The sequence below is a fragment of the Athene noctua genome, chromosome 1 (genome assembly GCF_965140245.1).
Source record: "Athene noctua chromosome 1, bAthNoc1.hap1.1, whole genome shotgun sequence".
Taxonomy (NCBI): Eukaryota; Metazoa; Chordata; class Aves; order Strigiformes; family Strigidae; genus Athene; species Athene noctua.
The window spans coordinates 246,477,339-246,492,669 of NC_134037.1; the positions used below are offsets into that span (position 1 = coordinate 246,477,339).

Sequence of the window (15,331 nt, forward strand, 5' to 3'; positions counted from 1 at the left end):
TCCAAATTTGCTACTAAATGACCCATGTGGCTACTTAACCCCAGAGTTTTAGTTTTCTTAGTCAGCAAAATGATGGGAAACAGCCTATTAAATATGAACTATTACATTAAAAATGTAATCATTTATATGCTTGAAACACTGAGTAAATTAAAGCAAGCAGTTTTGTTGTGCAGGAAGGAAAACAAAGCTCTCTCTAATGCACTGCTACCTGCTCTTGAGATTACTTTTTTAATTAAAAAAACAGCCCATCAATGAGGAAAATGAATCTTTATTTTTTTTTCTCTAAAAGCAGAATCCATGTACATGTTTTTTTGTATGGTTCAGAAGGTGGTTTTAAGATGTGAATAGTCACATCACAGAAATAATACAGAACAACCAGTGAAGGAACAAAGAGCCAGTTTGACAATTGCTTTATCAAGCAGTCCAAACATCGTTTTAAACTTTTTTTTTTTTTGCTGGAGAGGACTTCGGGACAGTATTTAAATCTCACCTACTCAACACATGTACAGAGATAATTAGGCAAAAAGAACTACAAAACACAATTATTGCTGCTGTATCTGTATTTCTGCTTCCTTGCAGGATGTTCTGTAATATGCTGGTAAAACAGTTTCTAAATATCAGTTTCATTAAGAATGTCATTCAGATAAATAAGAAGTAAGCAACCAGCCAACCTAATGTGGTAAATTAGACTTCATTTGAGACAAAAAAAAAATTTGTTCTATAAAAAGCAGAGAGGTTTTGTCTTACAAGGTGAAGAGTAGATTGTTACATCTTTGAAACATAGAGGATGGATGTGCTTAAACCTCAAAGTGGCTTTGGTTTGTGGGTGTTTCCAACGACCACAAAGTGCAATCCTGGCCAAATGACCTGTCAGCATCAGTGAGATCTCACCTCTTCTTGGGAGCAGGTGGTTCCTCAGCCTTGCTCCTCAAGTCCCCAGCCCTCCCACACTTACACACACAGCAGTTTAGTCAGGTTTTTCTCTAATGCTACTAAAATTGGACCATGCAAGTACTTGTTCTGAAGCCAGGCAGACATGTAAGTGTTCAGGAGACTGGGCCCTCCAACAGCCGTTAAGTCTAAGAGAGGGGACGAAAACTATTGCCATCATTTAGATTAAAGGGTAGACAGAGTAATAAATAGTTCAAGCACAAGTTATGACAACTCTTTTAAGACCTGAAAATGGAAGCTGGAAAGTTATTTAAAGCCTACTCATAACTATGAACAACACGCTGTATTTGATAGTGTCTTTATAAACATCTACCACATCCTTCACATGTACCAGCGTTATTACCTTGTAATGCACTGCAAGGAAAAGCCAGCATACAGTAGGATGATTCACATGCAAACAGACCTTCCACATGGGATTAGGTAAAGAGATCACCAGTTTCTGATGAAACCTTAAGATATATGAAATGTCTATAACATCTAAAGATGAAGTCTGAACATCTCTCACGTTCCTTAGCAAAAGGTTAGCTGGAACAATCACTTAACACAGATGATTTTAGGATTAGTTACAAGGTTAGTCTAAATGATGTGCACATACATATTTAATTTGAACAAAATTCTTGAACTCTGAAATTTACAAAGTATATAAAACACATGAATTAACATTTATAAAATCTCAACCCTTTTATAAAAAACAAAACAAGGCCATAGAGTTTTGTATTAAGTTTAAATCTGTTGTTTTTCCTTCTCAGCAGTTTTGGTTCCTATGATAAATAAAAAATATAAACAGCACTCCACCACGGCCTTATAATGCAAGGAATAAATTAGCAAGTCACACTGTAAATCAAAATAAATAATTTCTAAATTATTTTTATTTTTAAAAAATGGTCTCTTTAATTGCACAGTATTTTATATTTTCAGTAGCAATGAAAAGTCAGTTGGGTATTTTTATGAATGCTCCAGAGAGTATGAAAGCATTGTGTCTCATTTTTCAAGCTTTACACGTGAAAATACCTTGGTCAAACCATCAACGGATAAAACTGATAAATGTTTTGGTAGTCTCTTACTGTGGCAAGATGCTGCGGTATCTCTCAGCCAAGGCATTTAGTTCTCTGGTGCTCACCTTGCTGGGGCAAACACCTCTGTCTTTCCGTTCCAAGTGAGGTACTCTGGCTTACACTGATTGCTTTGATATTTTTGGAAAAGTGTTCACCACTAGCTCTTTCACAGCAGATGACCATCAATAGCTCAACAACAGTCCACATATTCCAAGGCTGCAAAAGTCCTCTTCAAGGGCTTCACCAGCCTGGCACCCCTTATTTTTGGGGTGTCACATGAACACATCAGGCTTTTGGCTCTCCCCAGAGCTATTTTGCAGTGAAGGACCAAGATACAATTCAGACATACCAAAGGAAATAGGACATCTGAAAAGATATGATCTTACCTCAGACTATTAGCAGTAGCCTTAAACCCACTTGCCAAGTATATGTGAGTGTGTATATACACATATATATGCACACACACATACATTTTTTTTTTTTTAAAAAAAAAAGACAGCAAAGTGATTAATAGACTGGGCATATTTAGCTCCAAATTAGGTGTCCATGGGACATCATTAAAAACTCTAAATACTGGCAACACATTGTATACAAAACAGTTGTGGGCAGATGCCGAATGTAAACGTGCATTCAAAAGACTGTGTATCTATTACCATTACTGATGCAGCTATAATAGCTTGGGATTGTACCTAAAAATATGAAGTTTCTGCTAAGTATCAAAACAACTCTCAAGTACTGAAGACAAGGGAAAGTGTTGCCCTCTTAGTGGTGGGACAGGCCTAATTTGAAGGCACTTAATCCTTCACTGCAATTTTAGCATACAGCTGGGGCAAAGACAGTATCACTGAACTATCTTTACTGTTTAAGTAATACAGGATGTTACAGTTCAGTTATTTGCATCAACACAATTACACTGGCAAAGGTAGCATTTGATCAGTATCACTGCATTTATGTTTATTGGTGGTGTCCTCTCTAAATAGACTGTTAAATATACAGACTGATCTCTTCATTGTGGAGGAGTTCACATGCAACTCCTCATTTTCTTTATTATCACAGCAAACCCAAAGGAAATATCAAGGCCAATATTACTTTACTCAACATAAGAGAGTCTAAGAGGAACTAGCACATCATTGCACAACATTAAAAACCACCATATTACTCCTATTCTTATACTTTTAAAGCATTTTCAGTGCTTGAGTGCAAAGCACAGAACCTATTACAAGAATTCCCTAGCAATCAACACACTTTCAGGGATTCAATACTGCATTAAACATACGTGGAGGCAATCAATACTGATAACCCAGGGCTGGGTGCTAGAGCACAGTCTCATGTGTCTCCTCACACAATTTTAACAATGTGGTTAATTAAGCCTGCTGATCCAATACTCTAGGCCAGACTGCTACAGGTACAAGGTAGGAAGCATTCTGATGCTCATGTGATAGGGAAAAAGATGAAACACCTCTATTACATATACATTTCTGTTCATGCTTAAAGGAATTCAACTTTTGGCAGAAGTAAATTCCTACATAAAAAATAAATGTAGAAACCCATTAAAAACACAAATATAATAATTACATTATTAAAACAGCTGCATCTACACTATGGTGTAGTACTTAAGTGTAATTCAATTTAAAAAAATCTTAGTGTACAACTAAGATGAGACCCATCTCCCAGTCCACACCTCAGCATCAGCGCTGCATCAATCCCTACATTAAAACATGCTCTACGGATGGCGACCAACCAAATCCAGGGAAAAACTGTTGCCACAGGTGAAGAGGTCCTCTCCCTAAACAGATGCAGGACAGATGGTGTAGAGCCCCTCTGGTATCGCCGCAGGGACAGGCGACGGCAGATCCTGCAGCACATCAGCAGTGGAAGCTGCATGAGCACTATGTCCTGAATTGGTTTGCTGAACATGGTTCAGATTATTGGATATGTCTATAAGCACAATGCTCTTTAGAAGCATTTACTGTATACCCAAATCCTACTTACTGCAACACACAGTGTCACACAAGTAGAGAAAACGTCTTCGTATTCAAAGGTGCTTGGACATCATTTTCAGGCAGCATTTTACCTTTATTTTAGTGAGTTCCCACTACAAAGATTTTAGAAGGAAGAAGATGCCAATAGTTTCTTTTTTCTTTTTAATATGTGAAATTGAGACAGACACCTAAATAAATATCTACTTTTACTTGTCTAAGTCTATTCTATTTCTGAAATCTCTAATTTTTAAATAAGGGATAAAATGTTGCCCAAAAGACTAGTTATAGTTATACATTTGTGTCTCTACTAAATCTACAAATCAAAATACTTCTCAGTTAAAAAGATACAATTTGTATCAACAGTAAAAGGTACTTTCTGGTTCTTCAGGGCCTTACTTTAAATTCCAGCAAGTGTACCAAAATTATCAGCAGTAATAGTGTAAACTAATGATTTTTTTTTTTTTTTTTAAACACTGAACATTGTTACAATGGATGGAAACCTAAAACTGTGGGCAGTCACATAAGTACATCTGACATCAATTGCAAAATCTATTTCTATTATATATATAAAAAAGCTTATGAGGTGTAGTAAAACCCATGACTTAAAACCAGAAATATCCCTTACTAATACTAAAACAGACTTGGTTTGTCTGTTTCTAACACTACACTATTTGTGGCAAGAATCAGGCCTACACGATGCAACAGGCCAAAAACTAATTTCAGAAACACATACGGTATCTTCTCTCCCCGCAACCCTCCCCTCCCCAACTGAAACAGGAAAGGAAAAAAAAGTTTAAGTTATTATTTTGAACTACAATATCATTACCATAGTGCAGTTAATAAATGTTGCATATCCTCAACACACAAAACCTTTTCAGGCCAGCCTTGATAAATAGCAAGAAAAATCAAACAGTATCTTAAATACAAAATTTGCATTGAAATAATTAAATTCATTTAAAAACAGGTAAATATTTTATGAAAAGCTTATTTTATCCAGTACACTTGTGCAGCAATACAAAGAAAAAACACATAAAACAACTAAATGGGACCCTATGATTTCAGGCCCCCTTCTAGTGACCAGAAATACACAGAGCTGGGTAACAACAGATGGGAACTGAAACAGGGTGGCCTGGTTTGGGGAGAAGGTTCTGATAGTTTGCAGCTTCTGTTAGTTCAAAGGCAGCTGCAAATTCTCAGCACCTTTGAAAATCAGGCAATAAGGCTTTTACCTTATCCATAAATTAGTTTAAAAAAAAAAAATTTTTTTCCCCTCCTCTGATTGCATCTGATCTTACTAATCAACTGCATCAACAAAGCATGTAACTATTTAAACAAAACAAAGAAAGCAATGAAAAGTGCCATACTATAAATTACCAATATATTGTTACCCATTTCACTGTTAACTGGTAACAATGATTTGTTTAAAAAAAATGAAGTCAGTGCCGTAGTAAATCTTTGCTTCCTATAAATAGATGATTATAGCACAAAACAAGCTCACAAAACAAACAAACATACATACATACTTATGGTGTTGTAAAAAGTTAAAAAACTTGGCTTGAAAATTGTCTGCCAGAAGTAGCAAAATCCTTTTTCTGCAGGTTGTTTTAATACCATGCAGCTCTAGGACAAACATCCAGCAAGTTAAAAAACAAAACCAAAAATCCCAACATGTAATAAGGATAGAAAGTGCTGCATATAAACCCCTGATGCACCAAAGATTATAACCAGAGACCACTGATTTTTTTTTTTTTTATATATATATATATATTATTTTAAAGTGGAACATTCTCCAGCTGTTAAAATAGCCATTTAAAAATTTTTAAACTAGAACACAAAACATATCTGGTACTTCCAATGCATGGGGCTATACATACAGACTCCAGGATACAGTATTTCACATAAACGGATTACTATATAACCTCCTTGCTGAGAAGGAGATCCCAAATGCTATTGTAGCAAACCTCCCTCAGCATCAGAGCTGAGCTGAAAACTACTAGACACCACAAAGATGCATCATCTCTCAATAACCTAGCTGAGATTTTTCCACTAAGATGGCTGCAGCGAGCTGCTGAGCGTCCGTCACGTGAGGGTGCTTCTTCATAACGATCCTCACAAGATCGGGGGGGAAGATGTTGCAGAGGTTAATGTAAACCTTCTCCCGGGTGTCTTGGTGCCTTGGAAGGTCTTGAGGGACTCCACAGTAAGGTACACGCCAGGTCTGGTCCTGCTGTTCAGCTAAGCTTTGGAAGGCAAACTGCTCATAACATGGCTGTGTGGGGTTACTTGGCAAGGAGTAGGTCTGGCGGTAGCCGTATGCATCCATCCCGTAACTCTGCCTATCCCAACTTCCAAGCCCATCTTGGCCAGAATAAGGCTTTCTGTGTCTTAATGGAGAATTATCGTATAAACGCGAGTCTGAAACGCTGTCTATTCTCGTGGACACGAGGGCTCTCCCCAGATGCATGGTCTTTGAATGTGACGAACTCTGAGATGTAGAGTAGTCGTTTGGACAACTAGAACGAGCACCGACTGCTGGATGCTGGAGATGCACAGCCATGTATGGAATTGGAGGTTTGTGGTGATGCTTTGGTTCTTCGTGACTATAGCTTTGCACTCGTGTGAGAGGCTCGTGGTAGCTCTGTAGGAAGGGCTGAGTGTTAAGGCGGCCATGGGGGTGCATATGTTGGCACTTCAAGTTCTCCTCTAGCTGTGGGTCAGGTGAACTCATGTAAGAGCGATCGCTGTAACCCACGTAGGAATCACTACTGCCACAGCTAACGCTCCCTTCACTGCTACAGTCAGAAGCTACAGAGCTGATCCTATAATCTGTGTCCAAGGAGAAGCGCCTTTCAGGACTACGTGGACCAGATATACTTAGATTTGAATATGCACTCAGCATAGAGTAATACCCTACATCCACAGGAGACTCACATTTTGGATACTGGTCATAAGGCATTGGCGTTCCGTGATTTTTGGTTGCCATCATCACTGTAGGATACTGTCCCTGTGGTCTTTGATCCTGAGGTGGGAAGTGAACTCCGGATGGAAGGCCGTTAGTTAAAGGTGCAGTACTTTGGGGTTTTGCAGCAGAGGAACTTGGTATACTAACTAAAGAAGGTACAGACCTGGTTTCCAATTTGTTTTTGGTGGGAAGCTTTTCCTCCAAGTCCTGATAGACTTGAGTCCTTATACTAGGGTCTGATTGCCTCTTTGGAGCAGCACGCTTCAGCTCAGAAGTGCCATCATTTTTAGTGCTACAGGGAACGCTATTGCTTTTTACCAGTCCTCCTTCACTTGTAGTTTTGGCAGCTGTGCTTCTAGACATGGCACGAAGTTCATCAGCTACAGATCGCTGAGGCTGATTTCCTCTTTCTGGATGATAGTATTTGCATTTGTGTCCATAGGTACATTTCTTCCCTGTTAATACAAACATAATCAGATTAAAAAAAAAAAAAGAAAAAAAAAAGGATTTCATCATCAAACAATGGAAATGCCCCCCATTTAAAGTTTTACCAATGATTTGAAAGATCTTGCAAATGGTTTTGTGTGACACAGGGTGAGATCTAAGATGTCCTCTCTTGTACTGTGGGGAAAAAAGGGCAGTGGCAGTGTGCTGCACCTAGCAGTCTAGGAATGCACACCAATGTTACCAACCACATTTTGAGCTGAACATGACAGCATCAGTGTGTCTGTACACACATGCTGTATTGGGCCAAGTAGATATACAGACAGAAAACTTAACAGGAAAAGTCCCACAGAGTCATAAGACCAGCAGGGTTCAGCTCAGTCAAGATGGTGGTGTGCCTGTAGGGATGCTCAGTAGTTAAACTTCAGATAGCTCAATTTTCTGGAAGAAAACTTAGATGTCTTATGACCAAATAACATTAGAAAATGGCTTTCTGGAGCCTGCAGAATTTAGGTGCTGTTTTGGATCTATTCCCATGAATGATTAATAAAGTTGTTCTTTTAGTTCAACTAGCAGATAGAAATGTTCTCTAACTAGCACATGAAAAAAATCACTTCAGTGTCCACCATCAGCTCAGCATGTCAACCCCTGCTAGGCTAAGACAACAATGTAAAAACCTCTTTTAAAAAGCTTTTATTTTTGGCAGTGTAAAATAAAGCAGAAGTTTGGTGCCCAGACCCAGCAGTACAGAAAACTGTCAAGTTAAATCAAATTACCATATGGACATGGTTGCTTCTTATGTTCTGGAACAATCGGCTTCTTTCTAAGAAAATTGTCCAGACTTGGACCATGGCGGCCAAGAGGATCATCAGGAGGCATAAATCTATAAAGAAAAAAGGAAGTATTAGAGAAGCAAACAAGACTTTTCATATTCCTCGTGTAATGACCAAGAACCTTGTGACTGTATCCATCATAACCTGCCAAGCTGACACTTTTAAGCCTGGGTACTTTGAGAGCTGTTTTGAAAGGCCACTTTTCAGCTGCAGGTGCTGCCCAAGAGATGAGTCATAGAAATAGACTGTGTGGACATCCCTAGTCTGCTTCAGACACCTTTAGTCTAGCTCAGCTGACTGCTCTGTGGCAAAGCAGGGCTGCACACAGACCATTCCTAAATCAAAGTAAGAGCAGCAGTACAGGCAGTGATTTATTAAAATGCCACAACTAACTTTGCAAAACCATGCTGATTGCCTAGGACTCTTGCATCAGTATTTAGGCACTCAAATACAAGAGCCTGCCTGCCCACCAGCACTAACTGCAGTTGATCCATATGCTGGGGTATGAAGATACCATAGCTGGATCTAAGCAGACAGGTGAACTAGAGACCTCCTAAGGTTCATTTCAACATGGGTTTTTCTATGACTCTAGGATTTAGGAGCCTAACCACAGGCACTCAAAAATGCTGGCTTGGTATATCAGGAGAATTGGAATATTATACCATAGTGTACATCAAATATACATTGGCATATACCAAAAAAGGAAAAAACAGCATAAAAAGATATAAAGCGATTATTATAAAAAAGCTCTAGCAAAAAGCACATTTCAAGTACTTTTAATCAGAAGACCAAATTTATGATTGACTATTCTTCCTGTTTTCCTACATGTACCTAATGATTTGGGTGTAAGGTAAGAAATTCATACAGGTCTTCAAACTGTCCTTTCCTCAATTATTTTAGTGGCATGTATAAAGATAGAATGACTTACTTGTCATTAACAAATGAATACATCAGCAAGCGTTCATCTATGAACTTCTTCCATTCAGGCTTTTCATTAGCTAGATCCCTGTAGTTATCATTAGAAACAATGATGCCGTCTGACTCAAAGGCCAATTTCACTATAAATCGGTCGTCATAGCAGACCACCCTTCTCCCTTGCACTCGGCGGGATGGTGTGAACACAAGAATCTTCTCCTTTTCTAATTTACGCAAGATTTCTTGATCTACAAGGAATAAGAATCAAAAGTTTAAAAGGAAAAAGAAAGAAAAGAAAAAGACGTTTACCTGATCTCCAAAGACAGTAGATTTGAGGAAGGAAACCCAAGTGCTTAGGACTAAACATGTCTTAAATGGTTATAGTCCAGCAGAATGTGTCTGATATATGATACCTGAAATTACAGTCAGCAGTCAACTGGCAATACTTTCAAAAAAACCCACAAACAAATCAAAACCTCCTGCTCCTTTCCATTTCTCTAAGACTAACACAGGGAACCTTGTTCATGTTTCTGTGGCTCTAAAGAAACAGTACTTATCAAAATGATTGGGAAAAACTCCTATGGTTGAAGGGGTGGTTTTAAGCACTGCTGAACATTTCAGTGAATAGGAGGGCTACACCCAAGTACAGCCAAGGGTTTCCCATAACTGAACCCCTTGGAAAAGTCCAACATCTTCCATCTTTGTGATACCCAGCAAGAAACATGTTTTGAAATAAATCCAGTAGGCTCATGTTAATGGGTCTGTCTCATTGAAGTCTCTGCCTATCAAGAGAAAGGTTTGCTACTAGTATTCAGGACTAAAAAAAACAATGTTCTGTACAAACACTCAAGACTCTTCACAAACATTAACAGCATCCCCTAAAAGGACCTCTGATATCCTCTTGTAACCCCCAGCAAATGTGGTTGTTGGTTTTGGTTTTTTTACCTCTGGTAGTAGTTCAGAATGTATCTTTCCATGAAGGGTTTACAAATTTATATATAAAGTCTTATCAAATCCAAACAGATTTCTCTTTAATCCCGCTAAACAAGCATGTTTAGCATTTTTAATTCCTTCTTGTCCTACACAGTCTGTCAATCACCTATCCAAAAGCATTTTCTCTTTCTCTGTGGGGAACCTGGAGATCCCAAGGAGCTTTACAAGATGGGTTCAGACTACAAAGTGGGTTGTACCCAGCACTGGGGCACATACCCCTTGCGTTGATTCTCCTAGCTGTCAAACTCCTCAGAACAGACAAGCTATGAAAGAAAAATAAACAAAAAAGCTAGGCAACATCTAAAATGGCAGAAGATGCTTGTGAAGTAAATATGAGTCATGCCTCCTAGTAACAGTTGAGATCTCAAATAACTCAACTGTTTTGTAGCACAAGAAACTTGACAGGGGACATGTTCCATCTAAGAAAAGAAAAAGAAAAAGGCTTCAACAAGAAGAAACATGCATTAATATAACATATAAGCAATATATTTGATAAAAGCATTTATCCACTGAGTAGAATGTGCACAAGATTTTAAATTAAACCCAATCTTTTTGTAATCCCCCCTTGCCATGTGGAAAATGATGAATAAGAGTGTGATGGAAGGTGATCTTTTTCCCCCACTAAGAAATAATAAAAAGTGTCTGCCATGTGACGATTAATAAGTAATAAAAAGAAAGATACAGCTGTTGTTTAGTCCAAGAAGCTTCTTATGAATATCAGCAGTCTAGGACCATCTTCATGTTAGTCATCTAAGACTTTTTCAAAATTTCAAGTGGCCACATATTTCAGATGTATATCTCTGGAAACAGAGTGTCAGCACAAATGTATTTCACAAGACTGGTAGCAAACAGGTTCCCTACATCCTAATAAGAAAACTGAAGAACCTGTTTTACAGAAGATACAATAAGCTGCTTTGATCTTCTTCCTATTTTCAGGGTCCGTGATGACACATAGCAAACTGATTTTTCATTGATAGACAACTGGTCAATTCTAAGTCTTGCTACTTTCTTGAAACTCCTTTGGGGCTTCTAGCCTTATCCACAGCTCTAGCAGATGTCACAATTTATTTCTAAATAGCCAAATCTTTATTACTTAGCCAATGGTCTTCTCACACATCAAACACTAGTACAGTGAAAGAGAAAGGCTTCAGGAGAAAGGCTCCATGCTGCCTGTGATGAGGGGAGAACAGCAGCTTTCCAAACATTTTCTTGCATCAACATGATGTATTCCAGTAGCAATTAAGCAAATGAAATGCTGTGAAGATCTTTCCAGATATTTGAAAATGCACACGGTAATCAAAACATGCTTCCATACTCTATTAGAAGCCATAGCTACTGCTCTCAAAAGTTTTCCCTCCCTTTAAAGGTAGCCATGTTTAGAAAAACCCCAACAACCCCTAAAACCCTAATTCCCCCTCCCATCTAAATTCTACAGGGTTTTTTTACCCCAAATTCTCCTCTGCTTCACCTTCAGGGCAGAAGGAGGATGGCTCTCCAGCCTTCATACAGAATCAATTAATCTGATCAAGAAATAAATACCTCCACACCATTTTTTTTCTAGATAAAAATGTTCAGAATTAAAATTTTCAAAAGGTGTCTCACTTGCTAATAATAATGATGAAAAGGGGAACCATTCCCTTTCTGTCAGGATAATTCCCATACCCCAAGCATGGGCAGTGACTCACAGCAGGTGACTGGCAGACAGGCCAGCCTGGCAGAATCTGCTCACTACTAGATCACCCAGCGAATCATGAACTACAAACCTCTTTGCTGCCAATGCTACATGGGTGTAACAGATTTTAAAAATGGCAATTACATTCTTCAAGAAATAAGCAGCAACGTTAATGGAAAATCTATCAGGCAAGCAGAACAGGAGGACGTGGGAACAGCCTTGCTTGTCTTTTTCCTTCCAAAGATCACAATGAAGTTAACTGCACCAAAGATACTTTCTATTATAGTCTTTCATTTCTAATGATTTGTTCATTTGAGCAGTAGCATGCTGTGCAAAGCATCAAACCAACCAGTGAAGGTGGAACAGAACTTACCCGTGATAAGAGCATCAGGTCTTGACTGTTCTTTCCTCCATGCCGGCACAAACACAGTAACATCCTTGTGGCCTCTTTCCAAAAACCAGTCTACTGCCAATTTGATTCCTCGACAGGAAAATACTTCTTTGTTTCCATGGCTGAAACACATTAAAAATCCCTTATTATATGATTTTGCTTTTCTGTGACTGTAAACAGAGCACAGCGAAGCACAGATCTCAAAGCCACGCTCTTCACTTGCTCCATGGTTTCTAAAGGCAGCTGGGAGTCAGTCTGAGCCTTGCCCAAATATCGCCACCACTTCCAGAACGGTGTGGGAGAGAAAAACTTCTGGTAGATTTAGTATTCATCATCTACACAGAGATTTGACAAGTAAGGAAAAATATAAGTAGGGAGTATTAAAAATCCCCATAGCCCATCCAAAAGTACACAGTATAACAGGCACCACGGAGACTTGATGGGGGAAAGCAGGAGGCCTGAAATACCAACATGAAAGAGTGCAATGTGTTCAGGAGATGCCAGCAGATGAGTACTGAGTGCCAGTGTGCATGGCGGCAGGAGAAGAGACAGCAGATCCCTGCTGAAGAAACTCCGAGGTCCCATCTGGACAGGGAAAGATAGAGTAGGTGGTCTCCACGCCCAAGTGGATGGCAGGCACTCTGCAGGACAGGTTAGAAAAAACTGGAGAGACTGTCCAAAATCAACATGACAAAACAAAGAATTTGCTTAATACTGCACTTCAGAAGAAATTAATTGTATATTAAAAAAGCCGTGGTGAGACAGTTAAGCAGAAACCGATCAGACAGAAGCAAAACAAAAGAGGTGCATCTGTTGTGCAATAACTGTCTGAGGTAAGGCAAAAGACGCAATTATGTCATTTTCTAAAGGCAAAAGAGTCCACAGCCAACTTCTACATCCAGTTTCAGGCACAACATATTACAGAAGACTCAGACGAACTGGAAAGAATCCAAAAGAAAGTGAACCAAGACTTATGGGGAAAGGCTGAAGGAAGTACATTTAGTTAATCTTGAGAAAAAAGACAGCCTGTGGATGAACAAAACAATCTTTACTATACAGAAGGCAATTAAAATAGAAAACAGCAATCACTGAGTGTCCATGGAAAAGTTTTGGTACCCAGCTCCACAGTGGAGGTGAAGAGAATGAGGGAACATCAGGGCTAGAGGAGGAGGAGGTGCTTCATGAGGAGCAGGTTCCCCCCAGAGGGACTTGAAGTCTGTGGGGAACAGGAAAATTACAAGAAGGAAGGAGCAGCAGAGAAAAACTGCGCTGTCCTGATTCCAACCCCCTGCACCCCTCGCTGCCTCTCTGAAGGCACTGAATGTCACCTGCAGCCAGGACAAGGCATAGGAGAGGTGTCTTGGAGTGAGACTGTGATAAGAAAGTGGAGAGGACAGGTGTTTGGAGTGAAGCAAGCCTGGGAAAAGGAGAGATGTCTTTCCCCCTAAGTATTTTAATGTCTTTTTTGTTTCCCAATACCTGAATCAGTAACTAAATATTTATGTTAACTGGCTATAAATTAAACTAAACTCCCCAAGCTGAGTCTGTTATGCAATAGTACTTGGTGAGTGACTTCCCTGTCATTATTTTGACCCACAAGTTTTCTTGCTCCTGTTCTTTCTGTTTTCTCCCCTGTTCTGCTAGTGGTGGGAACCACAGCCAACCCACCATAGTCCCACTGGGTAAGGACAGAAAAGTCCTTAACTAGCGTAAAGAACAGTTAAACAGTACATTAGAAAAAGCTTTCTAACTGATCAGTGGGACAGTCTGCCCATGGATTTTGGGCAGTGTCCTCACCAGACACTTCGCAAAACAAGTCAGACAGCTCCTCTGGGGCCAGCCTGGGTTCTCCAGGCACAGGAAGAGATGAGCAAGTTTTGTGAGGTCTCTCCCAACCCCACAGCTCTATGTAGCAGAAGAAACACAGGGGCATGGCAGCAAGCCGTTACCTTTCACTTGGCTGGCTTGTTGCATAATAGCAGGTATGCCACAATCTGCTTACCAGAAAGGTAAGACAATTCTTCCACCATGGAGTGATTTGTGAAGGGGACAATACGATGATGGATAGCATCAGGGATCCTAAAAGTTCCTCCTGCTTGCATGTTTTGAGGTAAATAAAAACACCAAAAATGACAAACTTTTTTTTTTAGTAGGACCATTCTGAAGTACTTAGTGTTTCCAGCTTTCTAAAACACAGCACTGCTGTATGTTCCTTGATGCTTTGAGGGAGCTTGGGTAATTGTGCAATGGATGAAGTGCCACAGTAAAAGTGAGAAAAATTTTGAAACAGTGTTCAGATTCCAGAAGCCTGTGATGGTGGTGGTGTACACGTTCACCTGTGTCTAGGTGTCCAGAGAGAAGTAGTCATGGCTAACACCTCTCACAAAGCATCATCCTCAACAGAGGCTGTGTTGAAGGTCACAGGCCCCAAACAAAAAATAAGGAGGGGGGGAAGAGGGAAAAAATAGCTCACTGCCATTATCTGTATTTAAATAAGGAACTGTACTACTTCCTCTTTAATGATGCTGGAGTGAGGATCTCGAAACATAATCATATACATTTGTAGATTTTAACTGGCACAGGGTACTCCAAGGATACTTTAAGTCCATCTTCTGTGCCTGTAGGGCTACACTAAGAACAGAAGCAAGACATCTAGGTATCTCATCCTATTTAGCTATGGTTATAGGCTTCTGCAATAATACATTCCCTGGTTTGTATGACAATATCATGTAATACAGTATTACACAGTAATAACACTGTAATAATAAAAGATATAGCACTATTTTTTCTAGGCTTTGTTTTAACTATACCACTATTCCTGTGCTTGTTTGGCTGAAAGAGTAGCATCTTCATGTATTTCAAATCTTTCCAGGAATGAGAAACTAAACCACACTCAGATATGTCACATTTATAATGCACATGCACACACGCATAGAAAGAATGGCCAATAGTATTTCCAGCCATGGCAAGTCTAATTACATCTCTCTGCAACACAATATCAGGGCACATGGTGCTCATTCAATACCCAGTGGGCAGCCATAAAGCCTCCTTTACAAAGCCTGATACAAGAAGTTACTGTTCATGCTATCAGCAGGTCATGTGCAACCATAACCATGTTGCAATCCATTTTAAA

General features: G+C 39.4%; 1 protein-coding gene across 2 annotated transcripts in view; it reads right to left on the minus strand.

Annotated features, from left to right (window-relative positions):
• Positions 1 to 261: 261 nt before the first annotated feature.
• Positions 262 to 15,331, minus strand: part of ZC3H12C (zinc finger CCCH-type containing 12C) — a 44,754-nt gene continuing 29,684 nt past the window's right edge. For both annotated transcript variants that reach the window (XM_074915930.1, XM_074915921.1), the window contains exons 3-6: positions 12,181 to 12,320; positions 9,156 to 9,390; positions 8,171 to 8,277; positions 262 to 7,405 (exon numbers count right to left, since the gene is read on the minus strand). In XM_074915930.1, coding sequence (XP_074772031.1) covers positions 6,009 to 7,405; positions 8,171 to 8,277; positions 9,156 to 9,390; positions 12,181 to 12,320 — 1,879 coding nt within the window. In that variant the 3' untranslated portion in view covers positions 262 to 6,008. The remainder of the gene's footprint in view (positions 7,406 to 8,170; positions 8,278 to 9,155; positions 9,391 to 12,180; positions 12,321 to 15,331) is intronic.